This window comes from Anser cygnoides, chromosome 1 (genome assembly GCF_040182565.1).
Source record: "Anser cygnoides isolate HZ-2024a breed goose chromosome 1, Taihu_goose_T2T_genome, whole genome shotgun sequence".
Lineage (NCBI taxonomy): Eukaryota > Metazoa > Chordata > Aves > Anseriformes > Anatidae > Anser > Anser cygnoides.
The window spans coordinates 16,983,931-17,001,895 of NC_089873.1; the positions used below are offsets into that span (position 1 = coordinate 16,983,931).

The following is a 17,965-nucleotide window of genomic DNA, read 5'->3' on the forward strand; positions in this document are numbered from 1 at the left end:
CACACAGTCGAGAGAATATTGAGGAGGAGCCTGTCCCACCGTTGTTAAGTTGGTAAAGAGTTTGGGATTTAATTGGCCTGAAGTAATGCAGTGAGTTTGTCCTGTTGCCCTGTAAGGGTACAATTGTCATAACTCCTGCTCTTCTACTGTGCCGTTACAACGGCTGCCTTAGATGAGGTTAGACCCTATCGTGTTCACGTGGCAGATTCACAGACTTGAAGGTTCATTCTTTTCTTCTGCACCATCATGTGATTGCAGCCTGGGAAATACTCAGTCTCTCAAGTGGCTGAGAACTATTTAAGTGTTATCTCTGGAGATTTGGTTCAATCTTACAGTTTTAACTTAACATTCATGAATGCAGGGCTGTTGTCAGTTGTGGGGTGGCTAAAATCCATTAATGTTCATGATCTGAGTTGCATGATTCTGTGGTACAGTGGGAAACAGTCTATGACTCACTGTACCCAAGTTTGTAATCCACATCTCTTTTTTTTCTTTTTCTGAATCTGCAGATTTACATGAATGCTGTATGGCATGGCTGGGCCATTCCTATGTTCTTATTTTTAGCAATTTTGAGGTTGTCCCTAAATTACCTCATAGCCAGGTATTTACTTAAATACTAGATCATTCTCTTGTAACACATTGCTTGAAATCTGTTTTATTATTTGTTATCGACTCATAACCTGTTATTTTTCCTAATGTTGTGAATTCAGCTTAACAAGGTAAAATTCAAACTGATTTCATTACTCAGTTCTATAATTTTTGACTACATTAAGGAATTATCTTTATTTTCTGTGACTTAGAATCATAAAATCATAGAATCATTAAGGTTGGAAAAGCCCTCCAAGATCATCTGGTCCAGCCACCCCCCTACCACCAGTGTCACCCACTAAACCCTGTCCCTAAGCACCACGTCCAACCTCTCCTTGAACACCCCCAGGGACGGTGACTCCACCACCTCCCTGGGCAACCCGTCCCAGTGCCTGACTGCTCTTTCTGAGAAGAAATGTCTCCTAATTTGACTTGGGTCATCATAAATGATGCTATGTGGTATCAGACAAATCCTTCAACACTTAAAATTTCTAAAATAAAACTATTCAACAGTATTCAGAGTATCATAAGGTCATAGAATGGCTTGGGTTGGAAGATACCTCGAGGATCATCTAGTTTCAACCCCCTTAGACCTTTTAGTGTGCATATTGTTAACTCATTTTCTGATTTCCTAATTGGCACTTACTATCTGACACTCCATTCTTTGAAAATTAATAGGAGGAAATAAACTCCTGAATAAGTTGATACAATTTTGTTCACATAAAAAAAAATCCTCTGTGAATTGACCTGATTCTATGCAATATCTACCTAGCTAGTACCATTTAAAAATAATTTATATACATTTAAAGCTGTTTGTGGTTGAGTACTTGTGCTTTTGTTACGTGGTGGTTCATTTGATTTTTGTTTTCTTTTTAAACCGTAAGAGTTTATTTCAGAAAACTGTTTTTTAACCTCTTGCAAACAATCCATGTTGGCAGGTGGAGAAGAAATACTTGCTATCTTTAACTATTTCCGTAACTTCTAGGGGTTGGAGAATACAGTGGAGCATTGTGCCTGAAGTTTCTGAACCCGTGGTAAGTCTTTGATCAGTTTGTTCTGTATGTCTATGTTAAAAGCTGCACCTTCAAAACCTTCCCGTGTGTTTGTGTGGCTAGTTGAGGCAGGAACGAATAGTAAGGTGTATGTAAAGACACTACAACTTCTTTTTCTCTCTCTTGCAATTTAGAAATCTTTACTAACAGCACTCTTACATTTGAGTGCTTCACCATAACATATTCTGCACTTGAATCACATTTCTGCAATAAATGTTAATGTAGCAGCTTGGGACACTTTAGATCTTGTGGGATCTTCAAGAAGCCTTGCAGTCTCTTTCCTTAGCAACATTTTGGAGGTATTACTTATGTACCCTGCTATAAGCAGGGAGTTGGACTAGATGACCTACTGTGGTCCCTTCCAACCTGAATTATCATCTGGCCTTGCTTCCAGGATAATGTTGTTACTTTTAAAAGGCCAATACTCGATTATTTTAAAATAAATAAATAAGAGTTGTGAAGCTTCTATAAAAATGACATTTCTGTGCTAGGCCGGAAATAAGTCAGTTTAGGTCTATGGTGGAGACTGAAAGCCATTGTAACTGCATTGCTTCAAAGACTTGCTGTGTCTTTCGCAGTGTCATATTACTATATTTGCATATGTCACGGAGGAAAAGCATTCATAGCTAAAGATAACCATCAGTATGACATAATCAGTAGATTTAAAACAATGGGAGAAACTTGGTAGATTTAGAGATCGTTTAAAGTGAGACTATTGTTGCCAAGAATGTGGAGGGGTCACGTTCTCATGAGGAGTTCTGTAAAATACCAATTTCATCTGAGTTGAAAATTAATTGAGTGTCTCTCTTTCTTACCCAAGGAACCCCCGAAAGAGGACCTGACGGTATCTGAAAAGTTTCAGCTTGTTCTAGATGTGGCTCAGAAGGCTCAGGTACTGTGCTACTCTCACACCTCTCTTGCTGCTTCCCTAAAACAAGGAGGTTCATTCATTCTGAAGTGGTCAAAGCACTTTGTTACACAGTGTGTGAAAACAAATGCTTAACACTTTTCTTGCATGGGGATCTTCACTTACAAGCAATAGGACATCAGTAAGAATGTAAATCAGGTGATGAATCTTACCAGTATGCTGGAGCATGGATCCATATCACAAATTTGCTAGTGACAAACAAAACTGGTTTAAGAGACCATATTCCTTCAAGATTTAATCTGAAGGCTGCTGCTAATTTAGCTGTTAGTTCAACAGTTTACTGCATCTCTAGAATAGTCTGTTTCTTAGACACCACCACCCTACCTGACCCTGAAATCTGCTATTTGCATGGCGAAGGGTGAGGGAAGGTTTTCTCCCAGCTAAGTCATTTTGATGAGCTACACCAGTAGCCCCGTGACTCGACCATCTAGTTGAACTGCAGCCTTGTGCCATGTCTAACAATGTGCTGCTGCTCAGAGTAGCTTACCTTTCTGTTGCCAACTGCGTAAGCTCCTCTCCTTCCTTCTGCTGGCTGTGGTACGTGCCTGACGCCTTGTTCATGGTGTCAGCATAAAATTAATCTGACAGAAAATGAAACCAAGCTCTTTGTCAAGTAGGGGGCATGTGACTGAGAGCGGGGAAGGAGCTTACTGTGGCAGTGTGCCATTGCTAGCCTCAGGTAGGAGTGTGGTGAGCCATCAGCGTGGTCTCTTGCTACAATGATGTCCCATTGGTAGCAGCAGAACCAATTTGTTGGTTCTTTTTGTCTGGGCAATAAGCGACCGTGCTTCTCCTATGTTTATATGACTACCTTTGGAAGTTTATTGGGAAGAGGAAATTTACAGGTGCTGTGACAGCAAGGATCAGTTAGAGAAGGTTGCTGAGTAACACTGTTAATACAGAGCAGTTGTCTGCAATGTAGGGATTATATGGAATCTAATAACTTCAAGAGTATATTATAAAAACCTCGTTGTGGTAGGTTTCAAAAAAAAAACTAATGGACCAACATTTCATGAAGTCAGTAACTGCTTCCTGAAATGTCAGTACTCAAAGTGTTTCAACAGACTTTCCATTTTGTTACCAAATGACAGAAGCTTTTAACTTTCAAATTCTGACAACTTAATCTAAAAATTTTACAGTGATGTAAACACCTCGCAGTCATACCACTGAGGCTGAATAACTTCTTCCCTTCACTTCTAATAATCAGGAGCTACAGAACAAGGTGTTAAACGAGATGGAAGTCATTGAATATTGCTGTTCTACGCTGTATTTATTCAACTACAAAGTACATAAATAGCTAAAAGTTATTACAAAAATCACTTCCAGGGATTGCTTGTTCTGTAAGATAACTCTGTTGATTTCTATTATGTGGACAAAACACCACCAAAATAACACGGGACTTGGATTTAATTCTCTTGCTTTTTATGCAGAACCTTTTTGGAAAGATGGCAGACATACTGGAAAAAATCAAAAAGTAAGTTATCTGACATGAGTCGTTTTACCCTCTTAAGACTTGACCGATGTCTGGAAAGCATGGTAATACAGTTTTGATTCTTTTTTCTTTCTTTGTTTGTGTGTTTTCAGCTTGTTCATGTGGGTCCAACCAGAAATAACACAGAAGCTCTACATTGCTCTATGGGCGGCTTTTATTGCATCCTGCTTTTTGCCCTACAGGATTATTGGTCTTGCAATGGGTAAACACAATAAATAATTGACCTATTAAAGTCTAGACTTAATGCTTTAAAATAGAGCATGGTCTTCAGAGGGAGAATTTTCGAGTATGAGAAAGAAAACCCTGCATTAATAAATAATGCAGTGTTTTAAAGTATCTTCATTGTGCTTGGCATCATTTGTTGTGTTCATTTTGAAAATCACCTCTGAATACATAATATAATAGAAAAAGTAATGTATTTTCTCCTTGAAGTGGGAAAGTTTATGATGAGCTTTTAGCAGAGGTTTTCAGAGTGCCAGCTATAAGGCTTCCGGGAAGTCCTATATTTTGGTGGTTTTTTTGCTGTCTCTTCCTTGTAAATGAAATACATGGGACCACACAGAAGGCACAAGGATGGTAGGGCTGGAAAAAAGTGAAGAGGTTGGTAGGACTACTTGTAGAACTTGGAGGATAGGCTGGACAAAACAGACTACTGTGGGTAGAGTTGCAGATACTTCCACTTTCAGCTGGGAATTGGGAAAAGACAGCTCCCTCTACAGCACAGGACTGTTTTCTCTAAGGTCTGAGGCCATGTCCTGTGAGCCAATAATTTTTTTATTTTTTTTTTTTAACTCATTGAGGTAACGAGATGGTCAAACGAGTGTTACCTTCAGTGGCACTGAACTTCAAGCTTCAAATTTAAACATATACATAGATTTGCTTGATATAGCTATTGAATTATGAGTGTGAGGAATTATTTTCTTACCGTGACTCTTAGGAGATCTGAATTGTGTTCACTGAAGTTTTAAGACTATTTCAAACCCTTTTAATCTGGCAGAATGCAAGGAAATATCTTCCGTAAGATAAGGCGTACTGGACTGGAAGATACAGTTTAATGCAGTGCGTGAGAGCCCTCTGTTGCCATTTAAATTCTTGCAAGGAACTGCAGAGTATAATGCTCTGGCATGTTTTCTATTTTGGAAGTATATTATGTTTTCAGAACGTTTCTGTTAATAAGCAATGTATGTTTGGATTATTTCAATGCTCTTCTGCGTAGTAAGAAGCTTTGTGTTTATAAACTGGGGGAGAGAGGGATCTTGGGAGGGGATGAAAAGGAGTAGTTTCCTGCTTTTGTAAGAAGAATCCAAATAGAACAAAGAGAATGGTTTAGCACTGTGAATGAAGATACTTAAATAATTTGGTTTCCTTCATGAACTTTTTAAAACATGGTCAAAACTGCGATGTTCTTAGTGCCCTTACAACATGCATACTATACTGACCTTTTTTTCAGGACTCTATGCCGGAATCAAGTTTTTCCTTATTGATTTCATCTTCAAACGATGCCCCAGACTAAGAGCTAAGTATGATACTCCTTATATCATCTGGACAAGCCTCCCAACAGATCCGCAGCTCAAAGAACGATCTAATGCTACAGTGTCGAGACGGGTAAGGATAATAAGTCATCTTGTCTCTTTGTTCCCAACATCTGAAATTCAGATCCCTTTCTCCCTTCCCCCTTTCCCCAGTGACTAGAGCACATTAAGGGGAAGGTTAATTAAACCTTAATGGTCAGTGTTAGTTCTATTTTTATAATTACTTTCAAGATTCACGGAGTTTTCATCTAGAATTTGTTTCTTGTAAGAAACGAATTTATTATGAAAATGTGTATATATTTATACACATACACACAAATAATGGAAATCATAGGAAGCTAAACGCACAAAAATGATGCTGTCCAGATTCATATCAATTTCTGTAACATACATTCTGTGTGATTTTTGTTGTCAAAATTTAGTTGTCTCGTATTGCCTTTCTCTGTTTCCAGATATTCTGTTTAGTGGAGATTCAGCTGCTTGTGTGGATTGAAGAACAGTTAAAAAAAAAAAAAAAAAAAAAAAAAAAGATTGAGTATATGCAGCTTACTAATGGGATAAGTATTGATAGCATTAGTAAAGTAGTTTACACATTTAGGTATTATGTCTTAAGGTTATTTGTATTAGATGACATGTAAGTTAGTGGTGACAAATTTTCACCACGTTGGTACTCATAACAGTAATTTTTTCTTTTGTTAGTCTCATAGACTTTAGTCTAATCCTATTTTAGTGTTTGGTTAATGCCTCTTATTACAATACGTAATTGCATTCATGGGGTTTCTGAGTTCTTTCATAAACTCCCTGACTATAATGTGAAGCACTTTGCAATAATTCAGCCTGAGAACACATCTGGGGAGCAAAATGGATGAACACATGAACCCTTGGTTAACCTGTCAAGAAGAAGAAGAAATTTCATGTCTGGGGGAAATTTAGCAGCAGGTGGCAAAATGGTAACAGCAATGTAACAAGTATTTCAGAAGGAAGTAGAAGAGAAGGAAAATCTCTGACTGAAAGTGACTCTTTTGTTTGTATTTTCTAAGAGGTGAGAGAGATGAGTGAGTGGTTAGACAGAGCTGTAGGTTCTGTCAGCCCTAGTCAGACTATTTCAGTTGCTTGCAGAAGGTTGACTTAAAACTTTCTGTTACCATTTTGTTATCATTGTAGGTTATCACTCACATACTGTGATGATTGTGTAATCTGTTTTAGGAATGGAAAGGCTCTGAATTACTGAACTCGAATGTGTCATCCGTAGACAGTAATTGTCCTTCCTGGACCTTCCTTACAACTTAAGTTTTGACAAGTAGACCAGGGTTTTGAGACTGACTTGACAGGGCTGGCTTTTCTCCCTGGAAAAGACATGCAGGACTGCATTACCTGCTTCAAAATGTCTTTGAAAGCATTAACTTGGTCTCTGTGTCTCTCTTTTTTTTTTTTTTTTTTTCTTATTTTATAAAAGGTAAAAGCCAAATAGGTTTTCCTTTTTCTTTTTTCTTTTTGATCCCCTTACAAAAAGCAGAGCCTGGAAGCACGTACAGCTTATGTGCATTTGCTTTGGCTTATTATCCTTAAACAGTGCACACGACACCGTAAACTTAGACACTATATGCATTGCCTGTACCACCCTGACCCTGTGTCCTTAGAGAAAAATCCTGTCTGGTGGGTAAAGGCTGTATGTCAAAAGCTGAGGACAGGTCAAGTGGAACCAGCAAGGAATACTGCTTGCCTGCTTCTAGATGGTTGGTAACAGGACTCCTCTGGCATTACAAATCCAATGACTTCCAGTTATATTTAAGGCTTATTAAAATTGGGTTTGATGATTTTCTTTTAGGAATGGACCACGGTTTATCTCTAGCCTGGGTGGTTATAGCTAAATGAGCTACTTATTTTAATGGAAACGTTTGCCTGTTTTAGGAAGGACTCAAAGTAAGGGCATAGCTTCTCACATCTCCAGCCTCAGGATGGGATATGATACTGAAGCCTAACCACCTTTTTATTTTTGCCTCTTATATAGTGGTTAGGTAGGAAGCCATGCAGCAGAGAGCAGGAATAATCTTTATTCCAGAGCAAAACGCATTAGCTCTATTGCCCTGACCTTCTGTGTGTCTTGGGCCGTGGAGCTTCACCTGGTTACGTGCGTATGGAGCCAAATAACTTGTCCAAGAGAGCCTTCCAAAAATTCATCTGATCTTTACTCCCACACAAAGAATTGGGGAAGCTACTATTTTCCTTGGTTCCAGGGGCTTAATCACTGCTAAGGGCACAGAAGAAGGGCAGTAACTGAAGCAGTAGTACAGTTATTGTCAACTATTTTCTTTCAATCTCAACTTTCTTTATTCTTTTCCCTTGAGGCATCGTTGTATTACGGTTACCCTAAAAGCTGGATGGTAAATACCCTCTGTTGTGCATAACTGTTTTGTCGGTCTGATTTTATACTCAGTGATTGCAGTGCACACTTCTCATTTGCTTTGTATTTCTTTTGTTAGAGCTAAATCCTGTGAAGTGTTGAGTGCTGCCAACTTACGCTCCAAAAGCAGCTGAGGCTAGTTACCCTCTGACAGCACTGGGCTGTACAGGAGAAGGGCTTATTCCTGAGCTTGCATGTTGTCAGTTTGCCAGTTTTAACTGCATGTGTACAGTAGGACTAAGAACGGAGCTGGTACTGCTTTCATGACAAAAGCCAGCCTTTAGAATTGCGTGGTGTGCTACCAAGATGAAAAAAGCAAATGCAGGCAAGCTTTCTGAAAGAAACTGCCTTCAGTCCTTCCAGAAGTAAGGCTTTTTTTTTTTTTTAGGGCAGTCTCAGTGGTTCAGGAGTCCTGTTTAAAAGTAGTTTTACTGAAGGACTTCAGTGTTGAGAACTCGATGCTCCTTTTTTTCTTTTTTTTTTTTTTTCCTCAAGGATGCTGACAACCATTTCAGTTTTATTTCACATGTCTACACTCAAAAGTCAGAGGAACTTCAAAGCAAAGCAAAGATCAATGACTCTAACACAACCTGAATAAATTGAACCGGTGTGCTCTAACCACTGCTAACTCTCATTTTTAATTGCATTCATTGTATGTAGTCTTTTGGTATGTGAGCAAGATCTTGCAGCTTCACTCAGTTCATGTTTTATTCTATGTATTATACTGTTAAATAGACTTCACTTTTTTCTTTTGTCACTGTCACATTTGTGTTGTTTGTTTCTTTTCCTGCTAGCTGTCAGGGCATGAAAAGGTATGGATCGTAGCGTGGCCTTTCAATTTCAGCATTTGTATTCATAATGAGCTTATGCAGTTTTGCGTGCCTCTTTCTTTGTTTGCTCTTTCTTCTTTATAAACTTATTTTGTGCAAAAATATCTTGTGCTTGGCCTGTCTCTTGAAGACAAGCTAAGTACTGATAATATATTAGTTATTACTAGTTCCACTAGTGCAGTAATTTGGAGTTGTGTGCAGTGACTTAGCTGTATCTAATCAGATTACCATTTCTCTACAGTAAAGGGTATTTTTAGGGCAGGAATATCTAGTGCCATGTGCTTTTGTCCCCGCAAAAGGTGCCTATCAAAGCATGGCACTTTGAAAGGTTGTCTTCAGATAGCACGTTACAGCCTGTGATAAAGAAGTAGTAGAATTCAGTAATCCAAAGTCAACTTCAGTGAAGTTAATGAAAATTATTGTATTACAGTTTGTTTGTTTGTTTGTTTTTTTAAGGTAGAATAGTTAGTCATGTTTTTAAGAGAAAAACTTTGCTGTTCACAGTCTAGAATTATGTTTATTTTTATTTTTTTGCAGCTTCAGACAGCAGCATCCAGAAGTTATGTGGGCTCAAATGCCCCGACCGGAATAAACAAAGATGAAGACACGAGTCGATTCCATACCACCAAGAGGGGCAATTTCCATGAAGTTTTTAACTTGTCAGAAAATGAGCGTCCTTTAGCAGGTATTGCAAAGGGAAAGGCTGCATTAGTGGAATCTGTTCTAAAAAGCTGAGGATAATTTCAAGTTGGATTCCATTTCAGTGCAAAATGTACAAATATAGCCTTTTAATTAAAAAAATACATGCTTCGAATTAGGATGAATGGAGGTGATCTCTTCATTCCGTATCCTTACAATTCTGTGTGAGAATCCACAGCCTGTCATGCCTTTTGTGGTAGTGCAAATGTTAAAGTAAAAATTTTGTATGTGTGGGTTGTTTTTTTTTTCCTGATCTATAATTTATTATTATTATTATTATTATTATTATTATGTTACCAGTGTTAAAACAGATGTTACAATGTCTAGAAACACCTTGTTTAGGCTTTGCTTTGTAAATACCTCTGATTTTGGGTATCTAAAGTTTCGTTTTCAATGCTTTCTGCTGTTTTATAAAGTAATTGGTAGGGGTAATATCTATTTTTCTCTTTCTTAAAGTAAGGTTTCTTTTTTTTTTTTTAGTGTGTGAAAATGGCTGGCGTTGCTGCTTGATTAATAGAGATAGGAAGATGCCTACAGACTACATCAGGAATGGAATTCTTTATGTCACAGAAAAGTGAGTCATTACATTTGACACATTTCTTAGGAGGGAAATGCAACAGACATTAAAAATTGAATCTGAAAGCAGCCCTTTGACAATATTTTGGAACAACACTGCTGATAAGTGGGTATCAAGTGCCTTTTCATGGTGCTTTAAAACCTCAAGAAAGCACTGTAGGAGAGGGAGAACTAAATCTGGGGTGTGGCAAAGCTTAACAAACATGTTTTTGTCTTGGAAAGGCTTGCGTGGGAATGGAGAACAGCTCCATGTAGTCAGTTGTTAGTAGCTGCAGTCCTTGATATGGGTATCATACTTACTGTATGTATATTAAAAAAGAAACTAAACACTAATTGTATTTTGAGAGTTGTGATTAATGGTTATTTAGCAAATACTCTGTTTCATTTTTTTAAAGCAAACTGAATGTATAGCTTCCTTGAAGCAATGTGCAACAATGGCAAAAAAATAGAAATTCAAGCCTTGGTTTCAAAACTAGTGTTTATGTTTGTTTGTTTGTAATTCTTACTTTCTCTTTTCCCTCTCCCCTGTGCTGAAATAAGTATCGGGACTACTGTTTGGCTCTTGCACTGAAATTCCTTTGGAGTGTAGTGAATGGAAGTAAAGCTAATCTGTATGCAATGTCACCTAATGATAGAGGGCGTTTAGAATCTGTAGCATTTAGAAATCTGAGCTTTTGTCTGCATCACAATACAATGTAACTAACACAGTATTTTCCATTAATCTTCTAGGAAAGTACAAGATTTATAAGCCTTTTGAGATCTAGTATTTTAACTGTTTAAGGCTATACTTTTTTCTTGTATCTTTAAAATACTTGTTGGGCTCAGAAATTCAATGCAGAAATCTAAAAATAATATATTTTTTGTGTACGCATACTGTATGTTCTGGGTTTTCAAACACATTAGTTGCTAGGATTTATAAGTGTTTGTTCTAAATTGGAAGCTGTAACTGAATTGCATGTCGTTTGCCCCCCTTTTTTTTTAAGCTGATTTCAGCCTGTGAGATTTCAAACTTCAGAAGTGACAGGAAGGATATTGTGAGCTTTGTTTCAGAATACTGTATCAAAATGAGCATTTTCTTTCCTTGTTTTCAGTTACTTGTGCTTTGAAAGCTCCAAATCTGGCTCATCTAAAAGAAATAAGGTTATAAAGCTAACGGATATAACGGATATTCAGAAGGTATGGCTGGTTTGTGTTGCAAGTAGGGGAGAGAGCTGGGTTTCTGTTCGACTACTTCTGTTTTGTTTTTCTGTGGTGTTTTTTATTGTTGTTGTTTGTTTGATACTTTAAAAAAATAATAATATTGATGATGTTTATAACTAAGACATAATTCTTTCATCAAAGAATATTTTTCAGAACTGCTTGCCTAGCCAGTTAGACTGACCCTACACAAACTCTCTATGAGCATAAAAGTTTATGAAACTCTTACACTCTTGATTTATTTTAAAATCAAAGTTGTACTGTTTCTTAATTCCTCTGTTTGCTAGAGTTGTGTAGGCTTTAAGAAGATTTTTGTTAGCAGTAATTGTGTAATGTTAACTTAAATTTGTGTGTCGATGTGAGTAGATGCACCATCTTAAATGTAGGTGCCTCAGAGGGAAGAGGGATTATTGTCAGTGGAGAAAGGTAAACCATTAGAGTAGCATTACTGAATCGGAGTGGAGTTTTGTCTTGGTGGCATCCCATCACTAAAAGAGGGGAAAAGTGGATGATCAGAAGCACGGCAAGTACGATGTGATCCTCTGGTTGAGTTTTATCAGCCTGCTGTTACCAGAGGCTTTAGTCCACACCATGCTATATGGAGATATTTGTTAACCTCTCTGAAATTGTCTTACTCTTAAAGGCCAACACCAGTGCTTTCTACTGCATCCCGTGGCCATGAGCGCCACAGTTTAAATTATGTCGTGCAGAGAAATAATTTGGTTTGGTGTCTACTGTTTAGGTACCTCCAGATTTTCAAATGAATTTCTTCCATTTATGTCACATCCATAAATGAGACAACTTGAGCTCAAATTGAGCATTCTCTTTGGCATTAATAATTCATATTAAGGCATTTTAATCATACTTGAAGCAATGCGGGCTTGTTGTTTAGTAGGTCTTTACTGCTGAAAATGTTCTTTTGTATCTTTTTTGCTTCTTAATGAAGATGAGACAGAGATCATGCAGCCAAGCATAAAAACATACTGTGCCTTGTTTTATTTGTGGATGGGTGAAAACATACCACGCTCAGGCTCCTTCCATATTTAGGATATTCTCTAGTTCTGCCAACTTTATTCCATCTTAGCCTGACAGATTTTCTTTAAAAAGCCCAACTGTACATACTCTGTTTTCTGTTTAGTTTTGAAAAGAAGCTTTTTCTGGTCTCTTTCCTGTTTCTTTAAACAGTAGATGAATATTAGTTCCAGGGAAACCTTTAGACGATACACACTTGCACACTTTCTCTTGCCTGTTTATGTATGTATATTTACATGTATGTGTGTATATATGTAATATATATATTATGTATATAATATATCATATATATAATATATATATATACACACTTATATGTGGCAGGAAGGGAAGGGGCAGTGTTGGCTGCACGAGCAGTGCTGACCAGGGTCGGAGGGGGGTGCCTGGCCTGCTCTTGTTTTTACTGCAGGTCTGTTAGTTGTGGCTGGGAGGATCTGCCAGTGATGGGTGGCATGACCTTCTCAACACCTTTTGCAGTCATTCAGTACATATGAGACATCTTTTGGTCTGTGCTTGGTCTTTTTAGTATAAAGTGCTCTCTGTTCTCCCGGGATCAGGGATGGGTATTGCTGTATCAACACCATCTACACAAAAAGTAAGTAGCTGGTTATATCTATATATCTGGTTGTATCTATATAGCTGTGTTTGACTTCATGCTCTTTTTGTTGTCTTTCTCTGGCTAGCACCAGCAAACAGGCTTTTTTATTTTTTCCCCCACTTATGCTAATGTTTGGCTTTTTTCTTTATTTCATTTGTGTGCATATCAGCATGTCTGGTTTCAGAATTTTAACGAATTAAACATTCAGCTTGTGTTACTGCATCTGGACTATTTTACTGCAACACTTCAGAAAGATTTGCTTCTTCCTTTCTGCTCCTTTATTTCATTACCTCCTTTGAGAGCATAGGGGGTGGTCTGCAGTGCAAACAGTCTGAAGCTCAAAGATGATGGCTTGGCAGTATCTTTGTGTGAGGAATGGTCTGCTGCGTGGCAGGTTTTGGGGTAGGAGGGCCTGACCCTCAGGATTCAGTTTTCCTGTTTCGACCTTATTGTGCTAAAGATTTAAACATCTCTAAGCCTCAAATTACCTTTGGGACAACTGAAGCGTTTCTTAACATACTACTGTACCTTATTTTAAACTAACCACTTATAAATAGCTTTTCTTTAAGTCACGTGATGGTTGTACCAAGCTTTCTGCTCACTTTTTTTTATATTGAGAAGTCCTTAATAAAGAGGTTGAAAATGTTAATCTACCTAAATAAATATTTTATGAGCTGGAGCTCAGAGGCACTGATAAAGAGTCTTAGAAACCTTTAATAAAGGCAGAGGTCAATCAGGAAAACTTCATGCACTGAGCAGATGACAGAGTTAAAATATTCTCTATTGCTAGTACTCCATGCAGATGCACTTCATGCCATGGTTGTTTTAGGAAGAGGATGGAGAAGTGAAAATATTAGAAACTCTGGCATGCATCCAAGGATTTAGTAGAGAAAAGGATTCTTACTTCTTTATGAATGCACTTTGAATATAGTTCATCTCCTGCTGCTAATGATCTGGCCAAAACTATACCTGAAAGAAGACTTTTCTTTTCCAGACTGACGTGATCTTTTTTTGATTTTTTCTTTCCCCTGTCATTCAGCCTTTGGTGTTTGGTGCCATGGTACACCGAGATGAAGCTTTTGAGACGATTTTCAACCAGTATGTGAAAATAACGTCTGCATCATCCAACAGTGAGAGCTAGTATCTTATCATAGAAGACCTAAAGGAAACTTTCTTATTTTACAACTTGGTAGTGAAAAAAAATGAACATCCTCATCTATTTTGCAATAATTTTTCTTGTCTGGTGGTTTATATTCTATCTGTTACATAAATCAAGTGTATTTTATATATGCCTTCATGTTTGTTTTTAAGGTTTTTGTAAAAAACAAAAAAAAAACACAAAAAACAAAATGAAACAAGACGGTGAAAGTGCTATCATCACTATTAGCCTTGCACATTAAGCACTTTTAATGTTTATTTACTGACATTAAAAGCTGGGAAGACACTTGGAGAACTGACTAAATAATGGACTGAAACAGGTTGATCCCTTTAACTCCACTGATATCATCACTAGGGATACATTTGTCCCATTATCTCTTTTTTTTTTTTTTTTTTTCCCCAAGACATGAGAATGACAACTCTAGTAGCCTGAAGTCTGTTTCTTCGGCTCTGAGTTTTTAATTGGGTTCTATATTAAAACTGATAGCAACACCAAGGAAGTATTATCATCTTAGTATTTCTGTATTTGTAAATGCACTTAAAATAACTCCTCCTTGCTAATACTTGCATTGCAGAAGGATATTTTACTGGTTGGGTTAGGTTCAGATTTTCCTGCATATAGAGGTTTAAATTGTTTGTACAGTGAATTGGAGGAAAAAGTTTGTAACTATATCTTCCTTTCCTAATTAACCAAAGTAAGAGGAAGGAAGGCAGGCAGATACTTTTTATAAAAGACGGCATCAAAATGTTGTTCCTAAAATGTTAGGCATCGTATATTTGTATTTCTGTAGATACTTGTCATAGAAGGGCTCAACTATTGTACATGTTGTATGTACAAGGTGTTTGTATGTTAATGCATAAAAGACTTGCAGGCTTTTTGTGTTGGGGGAGGTGGGAATAATTAAACTAAACTGAGACATGACTCTCTTTAATTTAGCTTTTCTCTTGAGTTACCTTACAACAACACTATAATATAGCAACTGAAAGCAATGTTTCCTTTTCAGAACATAATTTGAGGGGCACCGGAATGTTGCTGTGTTGCCCCGTGCAAAATTAAATTTTAGTTACAATTAAACCCAATTGCCAGGTAAAACAGGAAGGCTGGGCTCCTTATCTAAACTCTCTCAGGCCTTTCTAGCAGCAAAGCACATATTTGACCTTCGTCTTTAATACAGAAAGCTTTTATATTCTATACAATAGCACCCTTCTGAGAGGTTTAGAATTATATTTGCATTTTTCTTAAAGCACAGTAGGAGTTACACTATGCCTTCCCGTTTGTCTTCTCCTTTGCTATGTCCTTTGAGTTGCTAGTGTGGATGTCTCCAGACATCATATGAAGGTCCCCGAAAAAAGTAATTTTGCAGATGCAAATTCTTACCTAAAAAATGGGACTTAGTTTTATGGATTTTTTTTTTTTTTAATCGGGGATTTTTCTTTCTTTGTGGGGAAAGGGGTAAAATGAAGGACGGGCAGGGGAGCCAAGCACCAAAGGGTCTTTAACTCTTAGCACAATTTTTACTTAAAGTCTCTCAACAAATGCAGCGGTACTGAAGAAGGTGGCAGTCAAGCTGTGCAAACCTATTTCAGTCTGGCCATGACGAGGTATGGTAGAAGAACTTGACGTGAGCTTGACGTGAAGAAATACTGTTGAATACTGTGATTCGGTTGGGTGTTGTAAAGTAAAACACTGACTGCAGTACAATTCCATTCCCTGAGTTGGAACTGTGAACACGAGGTGGGGAGAATCAACCAGAAGAGCTAGGATGTAATTTTTGAGCTCATTGGTTAGAGCACCTTTACGTGACCAGAAAAAGGGGCACATTTTTAACACCTCCTTAGGTATGGCGTACATCAGGACATGAAAGCTTAACATACAAGCGAAGTTGGCTGAGAAATGCATTTTGTCACCATCTAATATGGATATAGCTTGACAGTTTATGGCTTCTTCACTTCACATATGCAGGTTTTTTGTTTAAAATCCTTGAACTTAAATTTTTTCTTCAAACCTGCTTGAAAGTCAATTAATCTTTTTTTTTGTAACTGCTGTGTATTATCATTTGACCTTCCTTTCCAGAAGCTTCCTTGAATAGTAAGTGTGGCTAATAGGCATTAAAATCGCTTAATGTTATATTATAAATCTTAACCAGATTCATTCATTTTGTCTTAAAAATCTCTTGAGTGTGTTTAAAGCTATTGTTTTTTTTTCCTGAGGAAACAGAAAACTATATTTTTTACAGAGAGCATGCTCTTTTTCTTATTTTTGTATCATTTTTTCAAGTGTAATTTATATCTTCACTCTGATCATAGCAGCAGTTTCAGTAGGAAATCAGTTGACTGGCACTTACTACTCCCCCCACACGTCCCCCTTCGCTGTTTGACCCTAGCATACAGGGTTGTCCTAGATCCTGGTTCCCAAAGGAGCCACACATAGGTCCTGTGCTTGTGGTGCCAGGACAATTAACCACGCCTAGGCTTCAGAGAAGGAGAAAAGAAATAATTATTCTTTTCCCAGCCTGAAATGCCTCATGCACAATATGCTCTTTTTTTTTTTTTTTTCTGAGCAAAGATATTAGAAACTTGTTAGGAAATCTCATGTGTCGGCATTCGAAATTAATCCACGCTTTAACAGTGTGAATTTAAAGACGAACTACTCTTAAAGCAGTAAACCTAGTGCAAACTGCAATGCAACATCATTTCATTCTAACGTGTAGAAAAAAGACTGGATTTTTTTTTTTTAAGAATTGTAATATAACTGTCAGACATCTATGTACATATTTGACAAAATTCACTTACATTAGGTTACTGCTATGGAATTGCTCGTGTGTTACAGAACATCAGAGCTGGTAGAAAGTCCCCTCGGTGTGTTTACTCATGAATACTCCTGTGCCTGCTCTTCTGCTACATCCTCATGGGCTTGGAGGGCAGGAGGGGATGGACAGTTGAGTAAATAAGTACTTGACTTGTACAATTACACTCCAGTTAACCTTAAATTCCAGTTGTCCTACCGAGCTTCGCAGTGCAGCCTGCTCTGCTTCATCAGCAGGCTGGGTAGCGTCACTTAATGTAAAGTGTTACTTTCTAATAGCAGAAGGTGATGTTCTTGTCTTTCTGTTTGCTGTTTATATTTGCAGTTCTGTTGATGTGTGTGGTTCACTGCTGGATCATTCAGGTGTAATTGGGTTTAGCTTTTTTCAGTAGAATTGCATCGGTTAGTTTGAGTCCCTTTTAAAGGAGGAAAAAAAGGGAGATGAAAACTGACTGCTTTAATTATTTATTGATGACCATTTAAATTCAAAAGGCAAAAAAAAAAAAAAAAAGCTGAAATATGAAATCATGCCTTTCCCTACACTGTAGCTTTTGTGAGGCAAGATTGAGAGAAACAAGCTATTTATAAGTAGCAACACCACACAGGAAGCCAGCAGCAAAACCCTACTATTGTTCCTGCAGACAAAGAAAAACACAATTTTGCCCAATCTTGAAGAGATGAAAGGATGTACTTTTTTTTTGGCTACTTAAACTTGTATTAAAAACACTGGTAGTTTTTATTGAATTCTGTACATTTTGGCAGATGTTTAATTTCTACTTCTAATCATTGAAATATAATGGATGTTAAAATTTTTATGTCTGAAGTTCGAGTCTATATTTTGAAGTTGTAAATAACTCATTATCAGTGTAACTTTTGTTTGACAAAAGACTTATACTGTATGAAAAATTGAAATAATGAAATAATTTGCCCTGTACATTTTTTAAGAAAATCTTGTTTGTTTAAAAAGTCTTGTATAAATTATAATTTTTATTTAAATAAACATAAAAATGCTTTGTGCTAATACTTTTTACAAACTTTAATGACTCGTATAGCAAAACCAGACCTGATTTCTT

The 17,965-nt window shown here is 37.2% G+C and overlaps 1 protein-coding gene across 7 annotated transcripts in view; it reads left to right on the forward strand.

Moving 5' to 3' along the window:
- GRAMD4 (GRAM domain containing 4) overlaps positions 1 to 16,844 on the forward strand; it is a 78,134-nt gene extending 61,290 nt beyond the window's left edge. For 5 of the 7 annotated variants that reach the window (XM_066990015.1, XM_066990034.1, XM_066990019.1 and 2 more), the window contains exons 9-21: positions 510 to 601; positions 1,574 to 1,622; positions 2,461 to 2,532; positions 3,999 to 4,042; positions 4,153 to 4,262; positions 5,511 to 5,665; positions 7,941 to 7,976; positions 8,791 to 8,808; positions 9,364 to 9,511; positions 10,006 to 10,099; positions 11,193 to 11,277; positions 12,857 to 12,925; positions 13,968 to 16,844. In XM_066990015.1, the coding sequence (XP_066846116.1) occupies positions 510 to 601; positions 1,574 to 1,622; positions 2,461 to 2,532; positions 3,999 to 4,042; positions 4,153 to 4,262; positions 5,511 to 5,665; positions 7,941 to 7,976; positions 8,791 to 8,808; positions 9,364 to 9,511; positions 10,006 to 10,099; positions 11,193 to 11,277; positions 12,857 to 12,925; positions 13,968 to 14,069 (1,074 nt within the window). In that variant the 3' untranslated portion in view covers positions 14,070 to 16,844. The remainder of the gene's footprint in view (positions 1 to 509; positions 602 to 1,573; positions 1,623 to 2,460; positions 2,533 to 3,998; positions 4,043 to 4,152; positions 4,263 to 5,510; positions 5,666 to 7,940; positions 7,977 to 8,790; positions 8,809 to 9,363; positions 9,512 to 10,005; positions 10,100 to 11,192; positions 11,278 to 12,856; positions 12,926 to 13,967) is intronic. The other 2 variants (XM_066990010.1, XM_066990011.1) reach the window with 2 other exon arrangements.
- Positions 16,845 to 17,965: the final 1,121 nt, after the last annotated feature.